Below are 23,261 nucleotides of genomic sequence, written 5' to 3'. Positions count from 1 at the left end.
ATTAGGGTGAAAAGATCATTTACTCATTCACTGATACATTGATTCATTCAATACATATTAAGTGAACACATTCTAGCACTGCGTTAGAAAGTAGAGCTATGAAGATGAACAGATAGTTTACCTTCAAGAAGCTTACAGTCTAGATGGAGAGAAGTTCTTAAACAACTACAACAAAATGAGATAATGGAAATCACCATGAGAGAGTATAAGGTAGAGTGGAAAACAAGAGAAAGAAATACATAATTAGATATTTGAATTAATATCAGAGTAGAATTAAAACTCTAGAATTAAATTTTAAAGGATGGTAAAAGCTTATAAGGTAGATTAGGATAGGGAAATTGGTAGAACATTCCCGGAAGAGAATAGTACGGACAAAGGCATATTAGTACACTGTGAGGTACCATGAAACATTTGGCAAGTAATTCAGTAAGTTATAACCTGAAGTTGGAACACAATAATGGAAGGAATTAAAGTCAAACAGGTAGGCAGGATTGAGATGAAGCAGGGCTTTACAAGCCACCACGCTACAGGGAGAAGATTTAATCTGGAAGACAAATGACAGGAAGCCACTGAAGAACTATGATCTAGGAAGGAACATGTTTGAGTTGTCCAGGATAGAAAGGTGACTATAGTTGGGGTAAGGAATGGAGGGTGAACTGGAGTTGAAGATTAAGAAGTCAGAAGAAAACTAATTAGAAGCCTACAGGTAAAAGAAAAATGTGTCACTGAATCAGACAATGGCAGTGGAGCTAAGGAGACAGATACTAAAGATTTAGGAGGCAAGACTGACTTTGTAATGGTAACAAGTTAGTTAAACTCCATGGGTTCTAGATAGCTAGCTGAATGACCACTCTCCCTTTACTGGCACCACTGTCTTCAGCTAATCATTTTATCTTTCTGCTTCAGATTTTCACCATAAATGGGAATAATAATTGCCTTAAGAATTCATATATATAAAGTACTTAGGATACCAGGTAATAACTAATGTCTTAAGAGTGCTTACTATTATGGCCAAATTAGGAGAGCGATAGCCAGAAGCAAACATACTAAAAATAAGAAAAAAGAAAAAAGAGTAGAACAAAAATAAAGAGTAATATGTGGTGGTTTTTAACGTGAAGACAAATATCCTTCAATAGTCTTGGAGCACATTTTGAAACAACAATGATTAATTTAAACATAACAAAAGTTATAATACTGACGTTATTCCCTTAATTTTTACAACCAGAATTTGTAGATGGTATCAAAGTAAAACTTCCCATAAGAAGTCCTCTAACAGTGTTCATTATAACCAGGGGAAGCACACTAAGTTTTCAAACTGCAACTCTGCAAGGCTGTCACCCTGAATTGAGTCCATATCAATAAAGTCAGTGACAGTTGTTACTTTATGGTTTATGTAAAACTTTTAGAGAACAGGTGTCCACATCTGAAAAGTCTTGACCACAATTGACTCCCTTGTTGGTGCTGCTGTGGAGAAGTGTTGAATGGGCTGTTGTAAGACTTTCTATGCGCAAAGCACCAGAGGGCTAGGAAATACTTGTACACAATGCATAATGAGGAGCATTAAAAGGCCACCGTTCATTTGCCTAAATTGCCACTTTCTGTGCTGGATCAAATAGCTGACCCTTGCCCTAAAAGTCAGTAAATTCTCGTTTTGACAGAGAAGAAAATTCAGCTACTGAGAAACTTTAAATCTGTGATTCTTTTTTAAATGTTATCCCTCAGTAGGCAATGTTTTAGTGTTACAGCTAGTCAATTCCTTAGCTACTTCATAAAAAGCACAGAAAAGTCAAACTCCAAGCTAAGCTTGACAAATAAAATCATATACTGTAATTTCAATAAAAAAGAACAAATTATGGGGTGAGCTTATTGTTGCTGGCAGGTTTTAAAGCACATACAGAGGATGTCTAAAGGTTTCCTGATAACTAGCTACCAAGTACATATAACTTGATTTAAATTTTGTTCTAAAGTTTCAAAAGAACTTATATAGTGGGTTAACTAAGATCTTACATCACAGTGTACTTTGTCAGACATTTTATTATAAGATATGAAACTTTTTTAAAATAATAAGATGTGAAAACTTTAAAGATTAAAAATATACCAGTTCAAGACTGAGGCCTAATGATCAAAAGTAGAAGGTAAGGAGTTCATGAATTCTTATTTTGGCTTTAAATTAGTACTCCAAGTGAGCAAACCATTTAACGTCTAGAGGCTTATTTTCTCCTCTGGAAATTAAATATAAAATGTTTGTGTATGAGCAGTGACTTATCTAATAAATTTGTCTTTCTTTAACATGGATTAATATGTTTAAAAGCATGTTAGAAATAAAGACTGATTAGAAAGATATTACATGCTTAACATAAATATATTTTATACTTTCAAAACTATTTTTAGTAACTAAAATACATTTCAGAAGAGATGGACAAATATGAAGTAGACAAACAGAAACTAGATCACATAGTGCTTAACTGGGTACTTTTGGAACAAAGGAATTTTCAACTTCAAACCCCACAAATATTAAAGAAAGAATGCTTAAAATATTAAAGATATAAAAAAGAAAAGTCTTCATTATAACAAATTAGGGCATCATAAATAAGAAACAGACAGATTTGGAAAAGAACAAAATAAAATTTATAGAAATGAATCCTTTGAAACATACAGCCAATGCCACAAGAGGATTTAAACAGAAACTGGAGAACCAATTACTGGGAATGTTACTGAATACATTCCTACTGAAGGATGTCTTATTGAGAGGCTCATTCAACGTTATGGAGGAATATCCTATTGATAGATTCCTTCTGTTTGTTCCTTTCCACCTCTTGGTTTTAATACTATATTAGTAAATAATTCAAACAATAAAGAAAAGTAAAAAACCAGGTCCAAATCCTAAATATGGCACACAGCCCTATCTCTGCTCTCCTCCCACCAGACAACCACAGCTATTTGTCTTGAACTTCACTTTCAAGTCATTAAGAATCTCATATGTTAATACTAAACTGAAAATTACAAACACAGCATAGGACAGAAGCATCTCTTCTTGTGGGAAGATCAAAGTTAACTTTCCAAGTGATTTGGGCTTTTAACTTATGTAAAGCATAAGAAAATACATACTTAAAAATAAGCACTCAACTGCAAAAAAAAACCCTAGATGAATTTAGTTTTCATAAGCATTTCTCACATCATTAAACTAGGGCAAGAGGCCAAAAAGTAAAGTTATACTTCTAGAAGGTAAAGTTTGTACTTCAACTATGCTACAAAAAGTATAACAGAAAATAAAGATTTCAAGTGGTCAGAAGAAAAAATTTCAAGGGGACTAGAAAGAGTGGGGAAAAAAATGGACCTGGAATCAAGAGATGAAAAATGCTATCCTGGGTCTGCTACTTCTTAGATATAAATATCTAACTTATATCTTAGATATAAGTATTTGTGAATACGTACTTTGTTTACCTAACAGGAATGTAATAAGAGAAATCGTGTGTGATAAAATGTATGAAAACACTGCATTATAAAAGCTATGGAAATTAAGGCAAACATTTAACTTATGTAAAAGGTAAAATTTGAAAGAATTTGAAGCTGGTTATAATCTGGATAAATGGAAGATCAGGGAGCTGATATGAACAACACAAACCAAATCATGCAGGCAGAAATGAGCTTGTACATTGAAGAGAAACTGACACTATGAGTCTGGCTGCTGTGGAAGCAGGAACTGCTTAGAGTGGGAAGTAGTGGTAACAAGGATGAAACGGTAGGGTCAGGCCAGATTATAGGGGGCATCTAGTATCTACCTGGTAGAACACAAGGCCCTGTCCCTTCTAAGGAAGCTGGAGCTGAGAGATCCTTCACTTCCTTATTCTCCAGCAGGCAGGGTTTGGGCACATGACCAAGATTCAATCAGACACTCAAGGCAATGAAGCAGAGTATTCAGGGGCCTTCTGGAAATTATTTTTGTTAGCTGTGGCAGCACCAAGGTCCTACTTAGATTCTTGAGGCATCGGCTTGGCTTTGGTTCTTGCTTGTTTCTAGAATCTGTTCTTCTGCTTTTCTGTTAGTTCCACAGACTATCCTATAACCTAATACATTTATTTTCTGCCCATATTGGCTAGAGTTGGTTTCTCTTATTTGCAACCAAAAACCTTAACTGAATTATATAATATCTGTAAAACAGATAATATAGTAAAAATTTATACAAACCTGGCACTTTCATACTGTTTCACAGTCATTAATGTATCTTCAATTGTTTTATTCACCAAAGTATTCACACTGGCGATAAAAAAATTAATGGCTCCAAGAAGCGTCTCTCCGTTTTTGGCCAGCAGCTTCTGGGTATCTGCATTATAGCCAAATTCTTCCTAAAACAAAAAAGCACTTTAATTTATCTCATAATAAATTAGTAAGTAGGACTAAAAAAAACAATTTCAAATATCACTAATGGGAAAACATTTGATTTAGAACTCTAACTATAGAAGTTTTTTTCTTTCAATGTTTAAATAAACCTAAATCTAAATCACAACTAGCTATATAATTACCAGAAAAGTCTAGTAAACCAAAATTGTCATCAGCTCAGAGGCATAGCAAAAAAAATAATTTTAAAAGTTAAACAACTTTGTACTAGAAAGAGTATTTTCATTTCTCGATTTTGTTTCGATTATAGTGTAAGCACAGCTGTTAAGAAGAGAAGTATAGCAGATTATTAATCAGAGAAACCGTAACTTTCACAACCAAATTAGGTAACAATTGGCTAAAACTTTCAGACATAAAATAGACTGCAATTTTTGTGTTTTGACTAAATCTCCTCAAAGTATAAACATTAATAATACACATTTCTTTGTAAATGTAGTGACCAGTTGCCTGCTCCTAAGCTCAGGTCTATCTATGCATACAGCTGAGGATGGATCACTCAACCCCAGTTTTAAATCATTTCTCTGAAAAAACTGAATCTTGGCTTAGCAAACATTACACAGGACTTCTTCAGATATGGCAAGGACTAACTCTATATTTGCAGCAGTGAAAGCTTTCCAGTCCAAGTTCGATTAATTATCAGGAACACATCTGAACAGATAAGAAATTTCACCACATTGTAAGATGTATCACTTAAAGAATTCTGAAGTTTGTTATATAGGTTTTAATTTAGCTGAAAAAATGTAATATTAAATTAACCAAAATCTTAGAAAATACAAATTTGATGCTAGTGCTATAGCTATAAATTAAATTTCTTGGTGATAAAATATTCAATAATAGCAGGAAAGTAAATTATCTTTATTATGCTAAAAGCATTTTCCATTTAAGAGAGGTCCAGTAACTCTTTATTCTGGATCCAGGGAGAGCTATACAATCTAGAAGGCTGCTCCTTTACTAAAAGCATACAAACAAACAAAAAAATAGAATATAGTAAGATGAACTAGCAGCAGATTGAAATGTTATGTAGCAGAATTTGGAATCTTATTCTTACAGATGAGAAAAAAAGGCCTAAATTCAAAGCAGATATGAAGAGTAAATTGACACTACTCTGTTTCATGAATGTAAATTTCACTTATAATTCTGTGAAGAGAATATGTATAAAACTTAAGATTTTAATGTATAATTTGAAAACTTAACTGGCTGGAATAAAGAAGCATTTTTACAACAGCCACACTAGTAAAAGATATAAAACAATTAGGACACCAGGAAGACATGAATATGCACATGTATTTGCATTATAAATACATAAATATGTTTTAGCACTGAAAATATGATAAACATAATTTCTTGTAACAACCCAGTATTTAGTCAGTCACATGTAAATGAAATAGGACAATGTAAAGGGTAAAAATATGGTATGTTATTCCCATACAAAATGCATAAACATTTGAAAAAAAACAAAATTCTTAAACTTCATTTAGTTGATGAGTTGTCAGTATTCTGTCAGGGGCACTTTACATGTTATTGTAAATTACCTTAGCAATTAGAAATAAACTGAACAAAATAATCAAAGGGTGCACACATCAAGAACAGGGCTGTGGCTCTAATCTGACACCAAAGAAGGAAAGCCAATACTACTCGAGGCCTCTGCATCATCTTTGGGGGAAAAGGTTAGTTGTACCACAAGAGGCGGAAGACTTCGTTTTTGTCTTTATCTGGAGATGAAGTATGGTTTATAAGATGCCTGTAAGTGCTAAATTGAGAGGAAGGACTGTGATGGTTACTTTTATGTGTCAACCTGTTTACACTATGGTATACATTTGTTTGGTCAAACACCAGTCTAGATGTTGCTATAAAGGTACAGATTTTGTTGATGTGAACATTTACAACTATAAACATTGTAGATATGATTTAAAGTTGACATTAAGAATTAAGGTTATCCTCCATAATATGGGTGGCCTCATCCAAATGGCTTTTGAAGGCCTTAAGATTAAGGTTCCCTGGAGAAGAAGGAATTCTGTCACAAGATTAAAACATAGAAATCCTGCTTGAATTTCCAGCCTGCCAGCCCACCTCACGGATTTCAGATTTGCCAACCCCCACAACCATGTAAGGCAATTCCTTAAACTATTCTGTGTGTGTGTGTGTGAGAGAGAGAGAGAGAGAGAGAGAGACAGACAGACAGACAGACAAACATGCACCTATCTCCTAGTGGTTCTATTTCTCTGGAAAACCCTAATACGAAAACATCCAGTGACTATTGATTCCAGATTTCAAATACACCTCCAGCAGGGTCTAGTTTACCATTATTTTTACATTTATAAACATCAATTAGAAGGTTCAAGCCAATGAATGATCTATTTCCTTCAAATCACTTTTATATATGCACCTGCTTTCAGCATTTGTTCACTAACAAATCATATCAAATATATATTGGTGCACTAACATCATAAAAGAAGAATATATCATGTCTTTTTAGCAAAACAGGATGGTCCAGATTCTTGTCCAAAACTGTTATGTGATGGAGTCATTCCTGTGGAATGACTGACTAGATGAAAATACCTGCAATGGTTAATTTTTTAAAAAATTTTTTACTTATTTATTTTTAGAGAAAGAGGAAGGGAGGGAGAAAGAGGAGAAAAAGAAACACGTGAGAGATACATCAATCAGTTGCCTCTCGCGTGCCCCCAACTGGGGACCTGGCCAGCAACCAAGGCATCTGCTCTGACTGGGAATCGAACAAGAGACCCTTTGGTTCACAGGCTGGCGCTCAATCCACAGAGCTACACCAGCCAGGCCTTGCAGTGGTTAATTTTATATGTCAGCTTGGTGAGGACATGATGTCCAGATATTTGATCAAACATTATTCTGGATGTTTCTGTGAAGGTATTTTGGATAAGATTAATATTTAATTTGGTAGACTGTAAGTAAAGTACTGTCCTCCATAAAGTGGGTCTCATCCAATCAGTTAAAGATCGGAACGAAATAGAACAAAACTGACCTCCCTGAGCAAGAAGGAATTCTGCTAGCAGACTGCCTTTGGACTCTAACTGAAACTCTCCCTTGGGTCTCTAGCCTGCCCGTCTACCCTGCAGGTTTTGAATGTACTGAGCTGTCACAATTGCATGAACATTTCTTAAAATAAATATATAAATATAAATAAATAAATAAATATATATATATATTCATCCACACATCCTGCTGGTTCTATTTCTCTGGAGACTCCTGACTAATATAATACATATTTCCTTTTAGTCCTTAATAATATATTGTTACTCACTGACTCTTGAATTTAGGATGAATTTTCTAGGGGATCATCAGAAGACTCATACACTAGGATTTCACTATACTGAATATGACCAATTTTGCCATCATCATTAAGAGTCAATACTGCTGTATCTTTGCAGTCATCTTCTGATTTGTCTAATAATTGTGAAATGTCTTTTCCTGGTATTGTCTTCTCTTTGACATTACGAGCAGAAAATGGAAAATTCTAAATTCTCAGTTGTGTTGCATGAACATTAAAAAGAAAAAAAAAATCACAAAAATGGTTTCTCCAGATTTCTTTCTGGCAACAGAAACAAAAAATATTTATCTCACTATTGTACCATTCTTCTAGGCAATCTTGTCTTTTGTTTTCTTATTTTCTTAGTCATTTCTAACATGGTTAGAAATAACTGATGAGTAATGATGAAATAATTCCTAAGATGATGAAACAGCAAAATGTTTTAAGATACAGGAAAATAAGATCTTTAAAATCCCATACTGTGTCATTGATTTCTAATGGAGCAATATGGTAGTTGCAAGATAAAAAGTTTTATTCTATTAAAAAAATAAGTAAATTTTCTCACTGGAAGACCTCAAAGAAAGAATAAAAGTCATGAAATATCAGTCCTTACAAAGAGTTAGAAATGCTCAAATAGGAAACTAAAAAATTAAAACTGGGTCCAACAGACTTGAATACTGAAAATTATTAACCTCTCAGTTCTGTAAAAAAAGCTTTACATCTACAAAAAAAATATAATAAAAATACTTATCAGCTAAGAATGGACATTAGTTGAGTTAATTTATATAGAACTGTATCTGGTATATGGTAAACCCCTAATCTGTGTTAATTATTATAAACAAGGTTTATTATTATTTTTTATTTCCTTAAAAAATTTTTTAAAGTATATTTTAGTGATTATGTTGTTACAGTAGTTCCAATTTTCACCGCCTTTCCTCCAGCAATCCCACCCCCCTTAGTTCATGGCCATGGGTTGTGCATATAAGTTCTTTGGCTTTACCCTTTCCTATATTATTAACTTCCTCCTGTCTATTTTGTTCCAATCGATTATGCTTCTTAATTCCTGCACCATTTCCCCATTTCTCCCTCTCCCCCCTCCCAGATGATAACTCTCCAAATGATCCCCATACCTATGATTCTGTTCCTATTCTGGTTTGCATAGTTGGATTTTGTTTTTATTTTTTAGATTCAATTGTTGATAGTTTTGAGTTTGTTGTCATTTTAGTGTTCATAGTTTTGATCTTAAGTAAGTCCCTTTGACATTTCATGTAATAATGGCTTGGTGATGATGAACTCCTTTAGCTTTACCTTGTCTGGAAAGCACTTCATCTGCCTTTTCATTCTAAATGATAGCCTTGCTGAATAGAGTAGTCCTCGTTGCAGGTTGCTGTTCATCACATTGAATACTGCTTGCCATTCCCCTTCCTGCCTGCAAAGTGTCCTCTGAGAAATCTGCTGATAGTCCTATAGGCAACCCCCTGTAGGCAACTCTCCGCCTCTATCTGCTCCCAGGACTCTCTCTTTATCTTTCACCTTTGGCATCTCAATCATGATGCATCTTGGTGTGGTCCCCTCTGGGTCCAGCTCGCCCGGGACCCTCCATGCTTCCCAGATGTGTATGTCCATCTCCTTCACAAAATTTGGGAAGTTTTTCTCATTTTTAAAAATTCTTGCTTCCTCATTCTGCACTGGTTGACTGTCTTTTTCTTCCTGATGTTCCAAATCATTGATTTGAACCCTGGTTTTCTTCCCTTCACCATTGGTTTTGTGTGGATTTTCCTTCATTTCACTTAGCATAGCCTTCACCTCTTCTGTGTTTGCCATACTCAGGCATGTCTGTCAAGCCTGTGAGCATCTTTATCACCAGTGTTTTGAATTCTGCATCCGTTAGTTAGCTATCTCCTCATCTGTTAGGTTGGCTATTTTCTCGTCGCTTAGTTCTCCCACTGGAACCTTGATCTGTTTCCCCTTTTGGGCCATATTTCTCTGTCTCCTCATTCTGACAGGCTCCTGTGTTTGTTTGCCCCCAAGTCCCAGGTAGAGCTGTCACTCCTGTTACGTTGTAAGGGGCAGAGCTTTAGGGATTTGTCAGTACAGGGTGCCCTGTTTCACCACGTTGTGGCGCTGTATGTGGAGGAGGGGTCTGAGAGGGGACAATGCCGCCTGCCCAGCACTCTGCCTTTTTCCAGGCACTTCTCCCACTTCCGTATGGGACTGGCGCCCCTCTAGCTGCTGCTCTGGCCGTTGTTCCCATAGTAAGTGGGTCTGCGGACATTCTAGGACTGTGGGGGCCCTTTAAACAAACAGACTCTGCTGAGTGACCAGCAGTTTCTGCCTCCACCCCAACCCCCACTGGTCTGCACAGTCAGAAGCAATGAGGCTTGATTTTCCCCGGTGCTGGGACTGTGAGCTGCTAGGTCCAGTGAGGAGCTGGGAATGCTCCCCAGGTGTCCCTCCTGACTTTAAAACATGTGACTGTGCTTTCTACCGGCCCGACTCTGCTGCCGCTGCTGCCGCCACCACAACATATCCTCTCTTCCCCAGCTCCGTCCCTCCTAATTGTCGTGATGAGTATTTCTTCTTTATATCTTTATTTGCTGGACTTCCATGCAGTTTGATTTTCTAGAACTTCTGGTTGTTTCTAGTTTTGAGTAAACAGGGTTTATTGAGTGTAGCATCACTGATAACACTACCGCACCGCTTCCCCAGATCTTATATTCTGGCAATCTCTTTCTATATTGTGGGGCTTTCTTCTCTGGGTCACAGACCCTCTTAAAGAGTCCTCTTAAAATGACAGCAAGAGATCATGGAGAAATAGACAGGCCAGAATATAAATTCCAATTCTACCTTTTATATGTTTTGTGGTATTATAAAAATTACCTAATCTCTATTGGTTTTAGTTTTTTCATCTATAAAACAGAGATAACATTTCTTGCAGTGTTGGTAGATAAATGATATGACATAATGGATATAAAGCATCCAGTGCATTATATTGGAATTGTGGACACCCAACAATTGCAGCGTTATGATTATTCTACTTTCTAAACATTAATTAGTTCTTCTTTTGCCTAATGATTCAGTTAGAACTGAAGCTCAGTATTTTTCACTTTTATATGTACTGTGATTTCTAGTCAAGTTTCTTTGTCCAAGTTTCTAAATATTATCAAATGATTTGCTATTCTAAACTATCTAACTTTTCAAGTTGGAAGTCTGTAGGCAAGGGATTTCTATAAATTTAGGTGAGAAAAAAAGACATAAAAGGAGTCGCTTAAGACATCATAAGATGACAGGAGACTTCCGGCCAAGATGGAGGCCTAGACTGACATGTTCCGTTACCCTCCACAACTAAGAAGGAATATAACTACCGCAAAACCAGAAATAACTAGAAGTTCCAGAAAATAAATGGAAGTCCAGCATATGAAGTTATAAAGAAATGGTGCTCGTCTGGACGGATAGGAGGGGCGAAGCCAGGGCGGAGAGGTCAGGCTGTGCTGTTGGCGGCAGCAGTGGCAATGATGGTGGGATGGCAGTAAGCACAGACACCAGTATTTAAGGGGAGGTGAGAAGCGCCTGGGGAGCACCCCCAGCTGCAGACCAGACCCGTCAGTTTGCAATTCCAAAGCCGGGGAAAGCAGACCTCCATTGCCTGGACTGTGAGGCCCGGATGGGGTGGGGATAGAGGAGGAGGCTCCCAGTCTGTCAGCGGAGAGTGAATAGCAGGAATCCATCTTGGACCCCCGCCCCCACCCAAAATGCCACAGCGTGGTGAGAAGGGTCACCTGGTTGTGATAAGTGCACAGGCCTTCGCCCCCTATAGCATAGGAGGTGTGACAGTCCTGCCCAGGAAGCAAAAGTAAACACAAAACTGTCAGGATGGCACAGACCATGATAGAGATCCTGGTGATGCGGCTGACCAGACAGCAAATATCTAATCTAATGGACCAGCAGATAGGAAATCTTTCTGAGGCACAGTTCAGAGCTTTGGTTATAGAAATGCTTACAGACCTAACAGCAGATCTTAAACAAGACGGGGAAGGAATGAAGGCTAGTCCTGCTGAAATGAACAAAAACACATACGAAACTAGTGGTGAGGGAAAGCAAACCAGGGATCAAATCAACAAATCGGAACATAGGGAAGGGAAGGAACAAACGGTCAACCAGTGCAGAGAAAATGAGAAGTCAGGAAAATGAGGAGAAGCTCAGAAACTTATTGGACAGCTATAAGCAGGCCAACATCTGAATCATAGGGTTGCCAGAAGATGAAGAAGGACTAGAAACTGAAAAATTATATGAAAAAATAATGAAGCAGAACTTCCCTAACTTGGGGAAGGAAACAAGACTTACAGGTCCAGGAAGCACAGAGAGTTCCAAATAAACTAAACCCACGGAGAACCACACCAAGACACATTATAATCAAAATGTCAAAAATTAAGGATAAAGAGAGAATCTTAAAAGCAGCAAAAAGAGAATTATGTACAAAGGGGTCCCAATAAGACTATCAGTTGATTTCTCAAAAGAAACTCTGCAGGCAAGAAATATTCAAAGTCATGAAAAGCAAAAACCTACAACCACGATTACTCTATCCAGTGAAGCTGTAATTCAGAATAGAAGGGCAGAGAAAGTGCTTCCAGGAAAAAGTAAAACTGAAGGAGTTCATCAGATCCAAACCACTGTAATATGAAATGTTAAAGGGACTTGCTTAGGAGAAAAGAGGATCAAAACGATGAACATTAAAATGAAAACTGCATCACAACAACCAACAACAAAAGCTAGGGAACCAAAACAAAGGCAAACTAAGTAGGCAATGAGAGTGGGAAAAGAATTATAGGTAAGGGGAACATATTGGGGGGAGGTCAGCAGGGAGGGGGAAGGGGGAAAGGGAGGGAGATGGTACAGGAATTAAGAAGCATAGCAGGAGGGAGTGGAGCAGACAGGAAGATGTTGAGAAGAACTATATGCACAACCAATGGGCATGGACTAAGGGGGGAGACAACTGGTGGGAGGGGTGTCACTGGGTGGAGGGGAACAAAGGGAAAAGAAATTGGGACAACTGTAACAGCATTATCAATAAAGCATATTAAAAAAGAAGACATCATAAGAAATTGTTAGAAATGTCTTGCTGAATAGTTAGAAATAGATGTAAAAATAATTTTATTCTAAAATTCATAATTTATAGTAATGATATCAGTAAAATTGTATCACAAATGCCATCAAGCAAGTTACTATTTGTTCAAGACATTTGGAGACTAGGTAAGAGTGAATTTTCAACAGGTGCCCGCATTTACTTTTTACCCATGCCCAGTTACATACATGCCCTTCCTCTAATTCAGTTCCCTTCCCCTGAAGTCTCCAGCTGACATCTCTAGAGTACACTGTTTTCCTATGTTAACAGAAGTCAGTTAGGCTTCTTAAAAATTATATTAAATACCTTAAAAGAATAGCTCAAGATTCTAATTTCATTAAGACTTCAGCAAATCAGAAATGTAACAAATTACCTCTTATTAAAAGAATACTCATCTCCCTTCTCCTCCCCCTCACCCCCCAACAGTTATTTAAAATAATCTTACATGGAGTTCTAGTGACTTCAAACTCAAGTCAGCAAATGCATCTCCAAGCTGTCTTTGGGTGTGCACCATCTGGAAAAGCTGGTTCGACAATGTCTGAGCCAGTCTTAGAATATTTTCATACTTTTTCTTGTTATCTCGTAATATATCAATCTGAGCTTCAAGTTCAAGGTCCACAGTTCTTGATCCACGGCCCAGCTTCTCAGAGATTATTTGTCGAGTGCACTAAAAGTGGAAAGATGCACTTTGTTTAAGAAGAAAAAAGAACAAAATAAAAATAATAACATAGCAATCCAAAGTGCAAACGCTACAGCATATGGTATATGCCAGTTTTGGCTTCACACAAGCTAGCCTAACAAACTGAAAATTGTCAGTCCCATTCAGGACTCAGAAAGTAAATTACCAGACATGTCTAATAACTATTACAAATTAGAGGAAGTTTTAAGAATTATCTAGCTAATTTATATACTGCCAGATGAGCTCGCTCACAAAATCATATTTTAAGCATAATGCACTTGGTAGATTATTTAAAACAACTGAAATACTTAATACTGATTTAAGAACAGTACTGGACTGTTAATAAACATAGGAATAATAATACCAAAATTATACTCTCCTATTGGTTTCATATGCCTCTTTTCCAATTATCTTCTCCTTAAATCACTGTGTGCAGGAGGAGGAGAAATGGAAGGGAAGAATATAAGGAAGAAGAAGAAAGAAGAGTGAGTAGAAAAGGGGGAAAAAGAAAGGGGGAGAGAGGGAGGAAGGGAGAAGGATAAAGAAGTAGATTCTAGATTCTTGAATTCTTTTACTTTTCCTCAAATAATATTAAATTATGTTATTCCATTCTGCCCCGGAAATGATAAAAGAACTTAAAATTTTTTTAAGTACCTAATTTCAGACCACATGGAAATAAGTCTTCTAGTATTTTTTTGCTAGAAATAAAATATTATAAGCAAATTCACTAGTTAATAATACACTTTATGATTAACTTAAAGGGCCTTGAATTACTCCTGATCATTTCAAGTTAACAAAAAAGTTCTTAAAAAGTAGTAAATAAGTATTACAATTTTTAAAATTGCAAAGTTGCTCTTTATTATCTCTTTCAAAGTTTTGGTTAGAATATTTGCTGCAAAAATTAAAATAATGAGGGAAATAAAAGATGACTTTCATCTTTCCTTTAATCCCAGTAAATAGTAGAAAACTACTATTAATAGTTTGATAGGTAGCCTAGACTCTCCTTTAATCAGATATATAACATTTTTCAAGTAAGCCAAAGGACCATGGTATGCTATTCATAATATCTAAACATTTCTTTTCTATGAAAAAATATCTTGAGACTTGTCCTTGTCAATACACATAAATCTGTATTTACCCTTTTAATGTTAGCATATTGAATGCTACTTATATTTTTCCATTTAAAATTGAAATGGGATCTTTATGATGCATTTTTTATTCTCATCAATTAAGGATCTTTATGAATAAATACTTCTAAAAAAGTTCTTTTTAAAAAAAAGTAGAGAAATTATCTATATAGAAAATGATGGAAAAGGTGAGAGGCCAAACTCACAGAAGGGGGATAAAACTATTTTTATGGAAAACATACAAATATTCCTGCAAGATGAAGACCACATCAAGAGAAAGGTTTAACTGCAGATGTTGTGATTTTAATGAGGAAAAAAATCAGCAAAAAACAACATCTGAAATGATAACAAGATAAAGGAGATATACCACGAATACCCCCTTTTCATTCACACCTGGATTTTCCCCAAGCAATTTTATTAGAAACATTTACTTTAGTTGTAAGCCAAAGCATGTCTTATCTTCCACAGCAACCCAGATGTAATAGTCACTGAAGGAGTCTGACAGACTGAGCAAGATGAAAGAAACATCTACTGTTGCGGCCATCTCGCCCTAAAGAAATAATGGTTACAAGCAAACAGTAGTGTCAAAGGTTAAATGAGGAAATGTTTTTTGTTTCCAGGAAGCTAAGGCAGTGGGAATAGTAAGGCAGTAGTGATTATGAGGCATAGTCAGATAAATCCGGACACTTGAAACAAGTTTTGAAACTGAACTTACAGAGCTTGTATTCTAATACAGGTAGGTCTACACTCAGAAAATCTAAGTAATCTGGAACTGAGTACTACAGACGGCCCACATGGTTCTTTGTTAAAGTTGCAGGGAAAAACATGAAGCCACTAGTCAGAGCAAGCATCTCATAAGATCACTGAAGAGCAGGTTTTCACTTAAATTGCTTCCTGATATGTACTAAATTAAAATAGTAAAGAATTAAAAAGGTCAGTTCTCTACCCTTCTTCAAAGTCCCTGAAGATGCAGATAACTTTACAATGAGCTGGTGCTCCCATTTGGTTTTCCATACTTATAAATTAAGAATTAATTTTGAAGATAACAGGGTAACTGAAGGAAAGTTAAAGGGGCAGGAAGAAGCAGAAGCAAATTACTGCTCTGTATATATCTACTACTTGGGGGAATGTGAGTAAAATAACATGATAAATAGTGTACAAAATACCATGAGTCACCATTATACAGGTCATAAATTTTACAAGATAGTCATTGTATACTCTTGAGTATTTAAATAGCACCAAGAGATGTTTTGTAATGCCAAAAACAGAAAACATTTAAATACAAGGAAAACAATAATTTCATGGCAATAAAATTGATCAATTTTTTAGGAGTTATTAAGGATGAAGGAAGGATAGGGGAAGACAGCATAAAAGGAAATATTAGAACCTTAACAGGAAATAGGTCAATCAGTAAATGAATAAGGCAGTATGACAAAAAAAAAAAAAAAAAAAGAAGAAAATTTAAAGATACTGGCTAAAAGACAACAAAGATTAATTTGATAAAGGTGTGAATACTGATGGCAAATTCTTAAACACACTTAAAAAGCACTTAATGTTTGGAAAAGATGCCAAATAGCTCTGAATAAAACCAAGATTATTCTTAAAAAGAGTAAGATGGACTTCTAAAAGTACTCTATTCTACATTAAGAAAATACAAAAACAAGCCAAAGAGATAAACCAGAGTTCATTATTCATAACTATCCCTGCAGATGAAAATAAATAAAAAATTAAGTAAAATTTGAATTCAAATTTGTGCGTAAAATCAGGTAGATTTAAAATATTTTAAAAGATGGGTACAAGGCCTAAACTTAAAATTATTCCTATTATATATTTGGTTTTAATCATCAGACTGGTTTTGGAGCGTAAATTACAACCAATAAAGGAAACATTAAATATTCTCTTTGAGGAAAAGCCTCAAAGTGTTTTCTAGATAGCAGAAATAGAAGAAATTAAAGGTAGAAATCATGAAGAAGCTGAAGTCCAAGAAAGAGAGGATCAAAGTCATTGCTAGAGTTAAATTACTCAAGAGTAAAATGAACTAAAAAGCACAATCCTAAATCAACCAAATCAGAATTAATAGTTGAAGAATTATCCAAATGACAATGAATGCCCTACATTAGCTCACAATTTGGACAGAAAAGGTCAAAAGCCACAGGAAGAGTCATGTAGCCCCAATAAGAACATTACATTTTGAGGCTCTTTTAGTTGAGAGGCATCTGCCAGCATAGTCACATTGGGCTACAAACTCTATTAAATCATGTAAGTCTGAACCTTCTTTTTTTCTTTTGACTTAGAGTGAAATATCCAAGTAAGTATTGATGAAGAAAATTTTCAGTTAAAAAAGTGATCACTCTAAGGAGAATGGTAACTCCCTCACATAGCTATGCCATGTGTACAACATTTTAAAGACTTGTTATTTTCATTAACACAAACTTTAAGAAAGGCTGCATGTGTTATGTTAATATGAGAAAAATATGGAATCTTAATAATGATTCAACTGAGGTTATGCATTACAGAGGTTAAGAGGCAGAAGAAAAGAAATAGAAAATGAACATACACATATAAGAAAAAAAGATAAGGAACAAGGACAAACTAAATGACACAAGAGATGAAGAACCAAATGAACAAAATCTTAAACTTTATAATTACTAGAATTTGGTTCAGAAATAAGGCCTGTCTGTATTCATTAGGTTCAAAATGTGTGGACATAGAATGTCTCTGGTTAAAGAGACAAATTTAATAAATAAATGCACAAAGGGATGGCTAAATAAATTTAACAAATAAATAAATGAGCTAAGTCTAATGAGAAAGATAAACAAGTGAAATGAAGGGAGCATAAAGGGGAATTTCAAGCAGTAGGCAGCCCCACGAACCAAGTTTAGAGGTGGGAGAAGGTTCCCATATGGCATCCATCAAAATGTTCTCTGTATCTATGAATCTGTTTCTGTTCTATTTGTTCATTTATTCTGTTTTTTTAGGTTCAACTGTTGATAGATATGCATTTATTGCCATTTTATTATTCATATTTTTAATCTTTTCCTTGTTCTTCTTAAAGACAACCCTTTAACATTTCATATAAAATTGGTTTGGTGATGATGAACTCCAGTTTTTTCTCATCTGTCCTTCAATTCTAAATGATAGTTTTGCTGGGTAGAGAAATTTTGGTTTTTGCAAATAAAAATTCTTAAGAGTCAGTTAGGGTGGAAACATTAAACAATTACAAACCTTGTAGGTGTTTAGACTCCATTTTCTAACAAGTTCTAACTTTTCCATTGCAGGATTTTTAATTTCATCTGCTAGAATAACTGGTCCACTTTTGGTCTGTGTTTTCTGACCACCTGCATGATCATAAACACAAAAGATAAAAACACAAACCAGATAAATACAAGTAGGCAAAGAAAACAAAACACTGATTCTGTTCGAATTAAAGTATTCATGCATTTAAAAAATGAAAAGGTTCCCACAAAGTGAAGAAATACAACTTCCTGGAATTACTGAAAATCATTTCCTAACATTTAAAAAAATGTTTCTATAAAACAGAAATGCCATGTGGTTGGTCTTCTTTAAAAAATGCTGCAGCCAGCCTCCTTTTCTAAACAAGTGCTGTTTACTTAAAGAAAAAGAAAATTTTCCACAATTAATCTTATAACCTTTGACCCTAAAAAACTGTCAGGAAAAATCTGAAAGGCCACAGACCACTTTACAGTGATCTGCTTTCATTGTACTATGTAGAACCTAGCAACAACAAAATGTTCCTATAATTTTGGAGGATTTAAAAATACAATTCCAATTTCAGACAATCATTAAAAATATCTCACCACCAGTATGAAAGGCTGGGTTAAAACAAGTCCTGCACTGTACCTCCTCTCTTTCCTAAGAGACCCACCTCAAGAAAAGCCATCATTAATAAAGGCAGTATGATACCCTGACATAAAAACAACTCTACAGCTATAGAGGTCCTGACAGCAAAATATTTTCATAGAAGAAAATATTTAATGAACATTTGTGATACTAATGACTTGGGGTAGAAATTTTATACTTTTAAAAGAACAATGAAATAAGAAGAGAAAAAGTTGTAACAAATGGTTTTAAAAAGTTAGTAAAAATTTCTTTTCTCACTTACTCCTATAGCCAGACCAGCCTTTACCACCATTTTACCATAATCTAAAAATCAAAAATGATATATGTAAAATAAGAATTTATAAAATTCTCATAAAAACAAAACACAAAATGTTAATGTTTCATATAAAAAGAAATACAAAGTTCAGCTTTTTTCCCTATTTTTATAGTCCAGCAATATTAAAGTGGAGAGCAAATTCAATGCAAGAAATGAAATTTCTCCCAAGGACTTTTCATTGGGCAGCACTGGTAAATTACACAGTATTTTGTTACAGTCTGCTATTTGTAAGCTGAGGATGAAAATGGGAAGACAGGACCTTTTCCACATGACCCATCCCAAACAATGAACAACTCAATTGTTGAAGGCCCCTTTCTTGTTCAACTGAAAACAGAGAGCAGAGCTGCAAAGCTGAGAGTTCAGGATCAAATAAGTGAGCTTACATTTCTCAGGACAAAGAAAGGATGATTTAAAATGAATCAAAATTTATAATTAAAAAAAAAAATCTTAAAGTGAATATTTCAAGTCTGAGATATAGTTAATAACTTTTAAAAGCTAGAAAGATAGGTATGGCTAGAAAGATCATATCCCTTATTATAAAATAAAAAAAAAAAAAGTCAGCAGCCACTAAAAAAGTCAGAATAACACACACCTAAGGACATAAAGCAAGTGATTATGAAACTGAGTGAATTAGTTTAGCTTCAGCAGGAGCAAGAAGGTCTTTATCCAATCAGTGCAGTGAATACCTGCGGGAACAATTAAATCACTTCTTTGCTGAGGCAGTTGACTAGCTGCAACCCTGCTAGGAGACATAACAGATGGCAATGGTGGTGCTGAGGAACCTGAAAAGGGTAGACATTTAACTGTGAAAATCCTTTCCCTCCTCCACATATTGTACATTTTGAATATAGGTTTACTGACGTTGCCTTTAAAACATTTAAAAACTAGTATTAAAAACTGGAATTAATATGGCTGAGTTCTTATATAAAATTTTCATCAAACTCTTAAGACCACACAGAACATATAACTATCAGAAACTTGGCAAGATCATGTCTGAACATGACTTTACATAGACTCTGCTATGTTAAAATCAATTACTAGAATGTGATTTAAGTCACATAGTTGAATTATTTAAAGCTTAAGTAAATATTTTATAACTCGCTACTCTTACATATGAAGAAAAGCTCTTCAAGTAGAAATTCAAGGGGCATATAATACTGTATAAAATTTATGATTACAATTTACAGAAATGTGAATGAATCATAGCCTTCGAAGGACATCATAGCCAAAACTTTCAAATCATAAATCAAATGTAACATAGTGTGGATCACTGCCATTCATAGTATGGATTTAAGAGACCTATCAATTATATCACCTGGGAGCTCATTAAAAACCCAAAATCTCAGGCTCTGTCCCTTAATAATATGAAAACTTTAATTTGGAGGGATCTAAACAGGTAAGAGACCTAAATATATTGGTGCCACTTTTCAAAGTGAGGGATACCTGTCTCTTTAAGTCTGATGAACCATAAAATTTAAAACGGAAGGGATGACAGTAATCACCTACTCAGACATTAAACTATAAGAGAAACAAGGCCCAGAGAGGTTAAAACAGCTTCTTATTAGAGACTCAGATGTTCTATATCCACACCATAATATATTCATTACTACATGCAATACAGAAAACCCCAATCTGTAAGTTACCGGTTTAGTTGGAAGGCACCTGAATAGGTTATCCAGTACAATTGCCATTTTAAACAAGACTGTATCACTACTATCCAAGGCACAGGGTGCCTACTATAGAAGTGTTAATAAGAACGACTACTGCAGTTCCACTCCTTGATGATCCCAGGAACAGAGCTCTGCTGTTCTAGTTATAACTGTTTAATAATTTTGTATAAGAAATAAGCCCATGATGTAACATGAGATGTGTTTAATATATGTAACAAGTGATAAAGAACTTTCCAAACTAAAATAGGAAAAGATAGTGTTGAGGTAACTAGTCCTTCTGTCTTATTTTTTGCTTCATGTTCAAGGGCTATTATCACTTCTGTGTATCTTCAACCCTTTAAATCACTAATTTAGACTAAATTATTTACTAAAATCATTTATTAATATCCAATAAAAATAATCCTTAAATGTCTAAGATCCTGCTATTGACTAAATTTGGGCTATTAGCTCTGTTTCATCTCAACAAGAGAAATCTAGGAATATGAACATACATAGACAATGGTCAAAGCCCCATTAAAACAGCCCTGACTGGTGTAGCTCGGTGGGTTGGGCATGGTCCTGTAAACCGAAAGGTCGCCACTTTGATTTCCAGTCAGGGCACAGGCCTGGGTTTCAGGCCAGGTCCCTGGTTGGGGACAGTTAAGAGGCAATGAATCAATGTTTCTCTTGCACATGGATGTTTCTCATCCTCTCTTTTTCCCTCTCTTCCCCTCTCTCTAAAAAATAAATAAATAAAATCTTAAAAAATGTATTACAATAAAACTCAGGTACCAAGTACTCTTATTTTACTTTTATGAGCTTTGATTTAATCATGATATCTACTATTAATGTAGCCCTGGCTGGTTTGGCTCAGTGGATTGAGCGTCGGCCTGCGAGCTAAGTGTCGCTGGTTCGATCTTCCAGTCAGGGCACATCAGAGAAGGAAAACTCTGACTCCAAAAAACCTCCGCTGCCTTGCGGCATACCTCTTCAGGGGAAAGGCTAAGGGAGTAAACCCTGACAGAAAATCCGGAGCCGGAGTCCCTAAGGCGGTTTGATGTTGTAGTCAACACCGGCAACTCCTGCGGCGCACCTGAAGCCAAGCTGTATTGACTCCGTCTTTCCCTTGGATCCTTCAGCTGCGAAGAGAGGGGGGGTCTGCTGCATGGGCAACAGCAGACCCTCCATATCACCCTGCCCAGGCTCTGTAGCTTCAGCTTCACTGGAGAGGACACTCCAGCGTCATCGTAAGATGTCGATTCAACACGGGAGGAGACAGATACCGTGTCACTCCCGAGTTGGACTGCACAGCCATTCTCGGCGGTGCAGATAGACTCTTAAGAAGCTACACCATCGTCTCTCGAGACGGACGGCTGCCGACGACGACGACGACGACTATTAATGATTCTGCAACACGTGTTAGGCAGATTTCAATATTGGTTTCTTAGGCTGAATTTAAGTATAATTTATTTTAAATTTGCTCTAGAGATAAAAAAGTAAATGGCTAATACTCTTCTTACAGTAACTGTTCAAGTAACAGTTATTATTAAGTTATCATTTTTGCAGAAAGCTAACACAGCCCCAACTCCTTTAACATTTTCCCCTAAGACCTATTTCCTAAATTTTAATCATACTGCTTTTTCTCACGTTCATTCCAGTTTACCTATATATGTCTTAGGACAAAGGCACTCAAAACAACAACTTTCCAATAAGTGCTTCATTAATCTGAGTATGGCAGGATGATTATCTTTTAACAGACTGATTACAACGCAGTTTGTGTTAAAAATATTTTATTAAGTCAATTCAAAGACACACAAATTACTGCCATTCTCATGAAACAGTTTTTATTCCAGCTTGAAGGAAATGGATTTATCTATAAGTAAGTGAAAATTATTGGCATTCTCATGCATCGCAGTTTATATTGGGTAGTTAATTTCAATTATTGCATAATACAATTCCACTTAAGGGGAAGAAGATTAAACCAAACGTCAGCTAAATAATTTCACTGAAAGTACTTAAAATGTTTTAATAGTAAAAGTATTTTTTATTCTATATTGATATTTAAATTTGGAAATTAGTGATTGGTCCAAAAATGGTGGAGTCACATTATACAAAGTAAGCCTTATATCTTTATAAGCACTCATAATTTTATTCACTCGAATATAGAATACTATTATCTGCAAAAGGGATAAGGATTACAAAGAGATGGAGACAATCTTTTTGACTTGTGAAATTATAATATAGTGTTAAAATTAATACACTTCAGTGTTCTACAATCTATAGCTACTAATTTAACTACAGTTCTGTCAAGAAAATTCATTTTTTACATTCAAATGTACACTTGGTTTCATTTTCTTTCACTCATGTGAAAACGAAAACACTTTTCAAAGGCTGTTATAGGCAAGAACATTAAAAAAAGTGGCAACTTTGTCCTTTGTGTTAAAAACAGACATATATATGAGATGTGCACAGAAGAGTTAACATAGCAGGTCTAACTGCTTATTCTTAAAAAGATCAGCTTATAAGACTGGCCCTTGGATGGAATCTGGAAACTTAAATTTTGGTAAGATTCCCTCCATTCCCAGAGTGCTATACAGGCTCATTGTGCCTAACCTTTTCATATAGACAATGTGGTCTATGCTAAACACCTGCTTTCCTTCTGGACTCTTGGTACATGCTAGGCAGAGGATGCCCATGTGAACATTCTCCAATAAAGACCCTGGGCACCGAGTCTCTAATGAGCTTCCCTGGTTGGCACATTTCACACGTCACAACTCTGCTGGGGGAAGTAAGCACATCCTATGTGTCTAAACTGGGAGAAGACCC

At 35.6% G+C, this 23,261-nt stretch overlaps 1 protein-coding gene across 5 annotated transcripts in view; it reads right to left on the bottom strand.

The window, feature by feature from the left end:
• Positions 1–23,261, bottom strand: part of ARFIP1 (ARF interacting protein 1) — an 86,056-nt gene that overhangs the window by 27,984 nt on the left and 34,811 nt on the right. For 4 of the 5 annotated variants that reach the window (XM_090288836.1, XM_090288837.1, XM_090288838.1 and 1 more), the window contains 4 exons: positions 19,473–19,568; positions 17,835–17,947; positions 13,249–13,470; positions 4,189–4,346 (listed from right to left, as the gene is read on the bottom strand). In XM_090288836.1, the coding sequence (XP_090144962.1) occupies positions 4,189–4,346; positions 13,249–13,470; positions 17,835–17,947; positions 19,473–19,568 (589 nt within the window). The remainder of the gene's footprint in view (positions 1–4,188; positions 4,347–13,248; positions 13,471–17,834; positions 17,948–19,472; positions 19,569–23,261) is intronic. The other variant, XM_090288839.1, reaches the window with a different exon arrangement.

This window comes from Furipterus horrens, unplaced genomic scaffold, assembly GCF_987537825.1.
Source record: "Furipterus horrens unplaced genomic scaffold, mFurHor1.1.pri manual_scaffold_10, whole genome shotgun sequence".
Classification (NCBI taxonomy): Eukaryota; Metazoa; Chordata; class Mammalia; order Chiroptera; family Furipteridae; genus Furipterus; species Furipterus horrens.
Note: the sequence above shows the minus strand (reverse complement) of the source record. Positions and strands in the feature narration are given on the sequence as shown.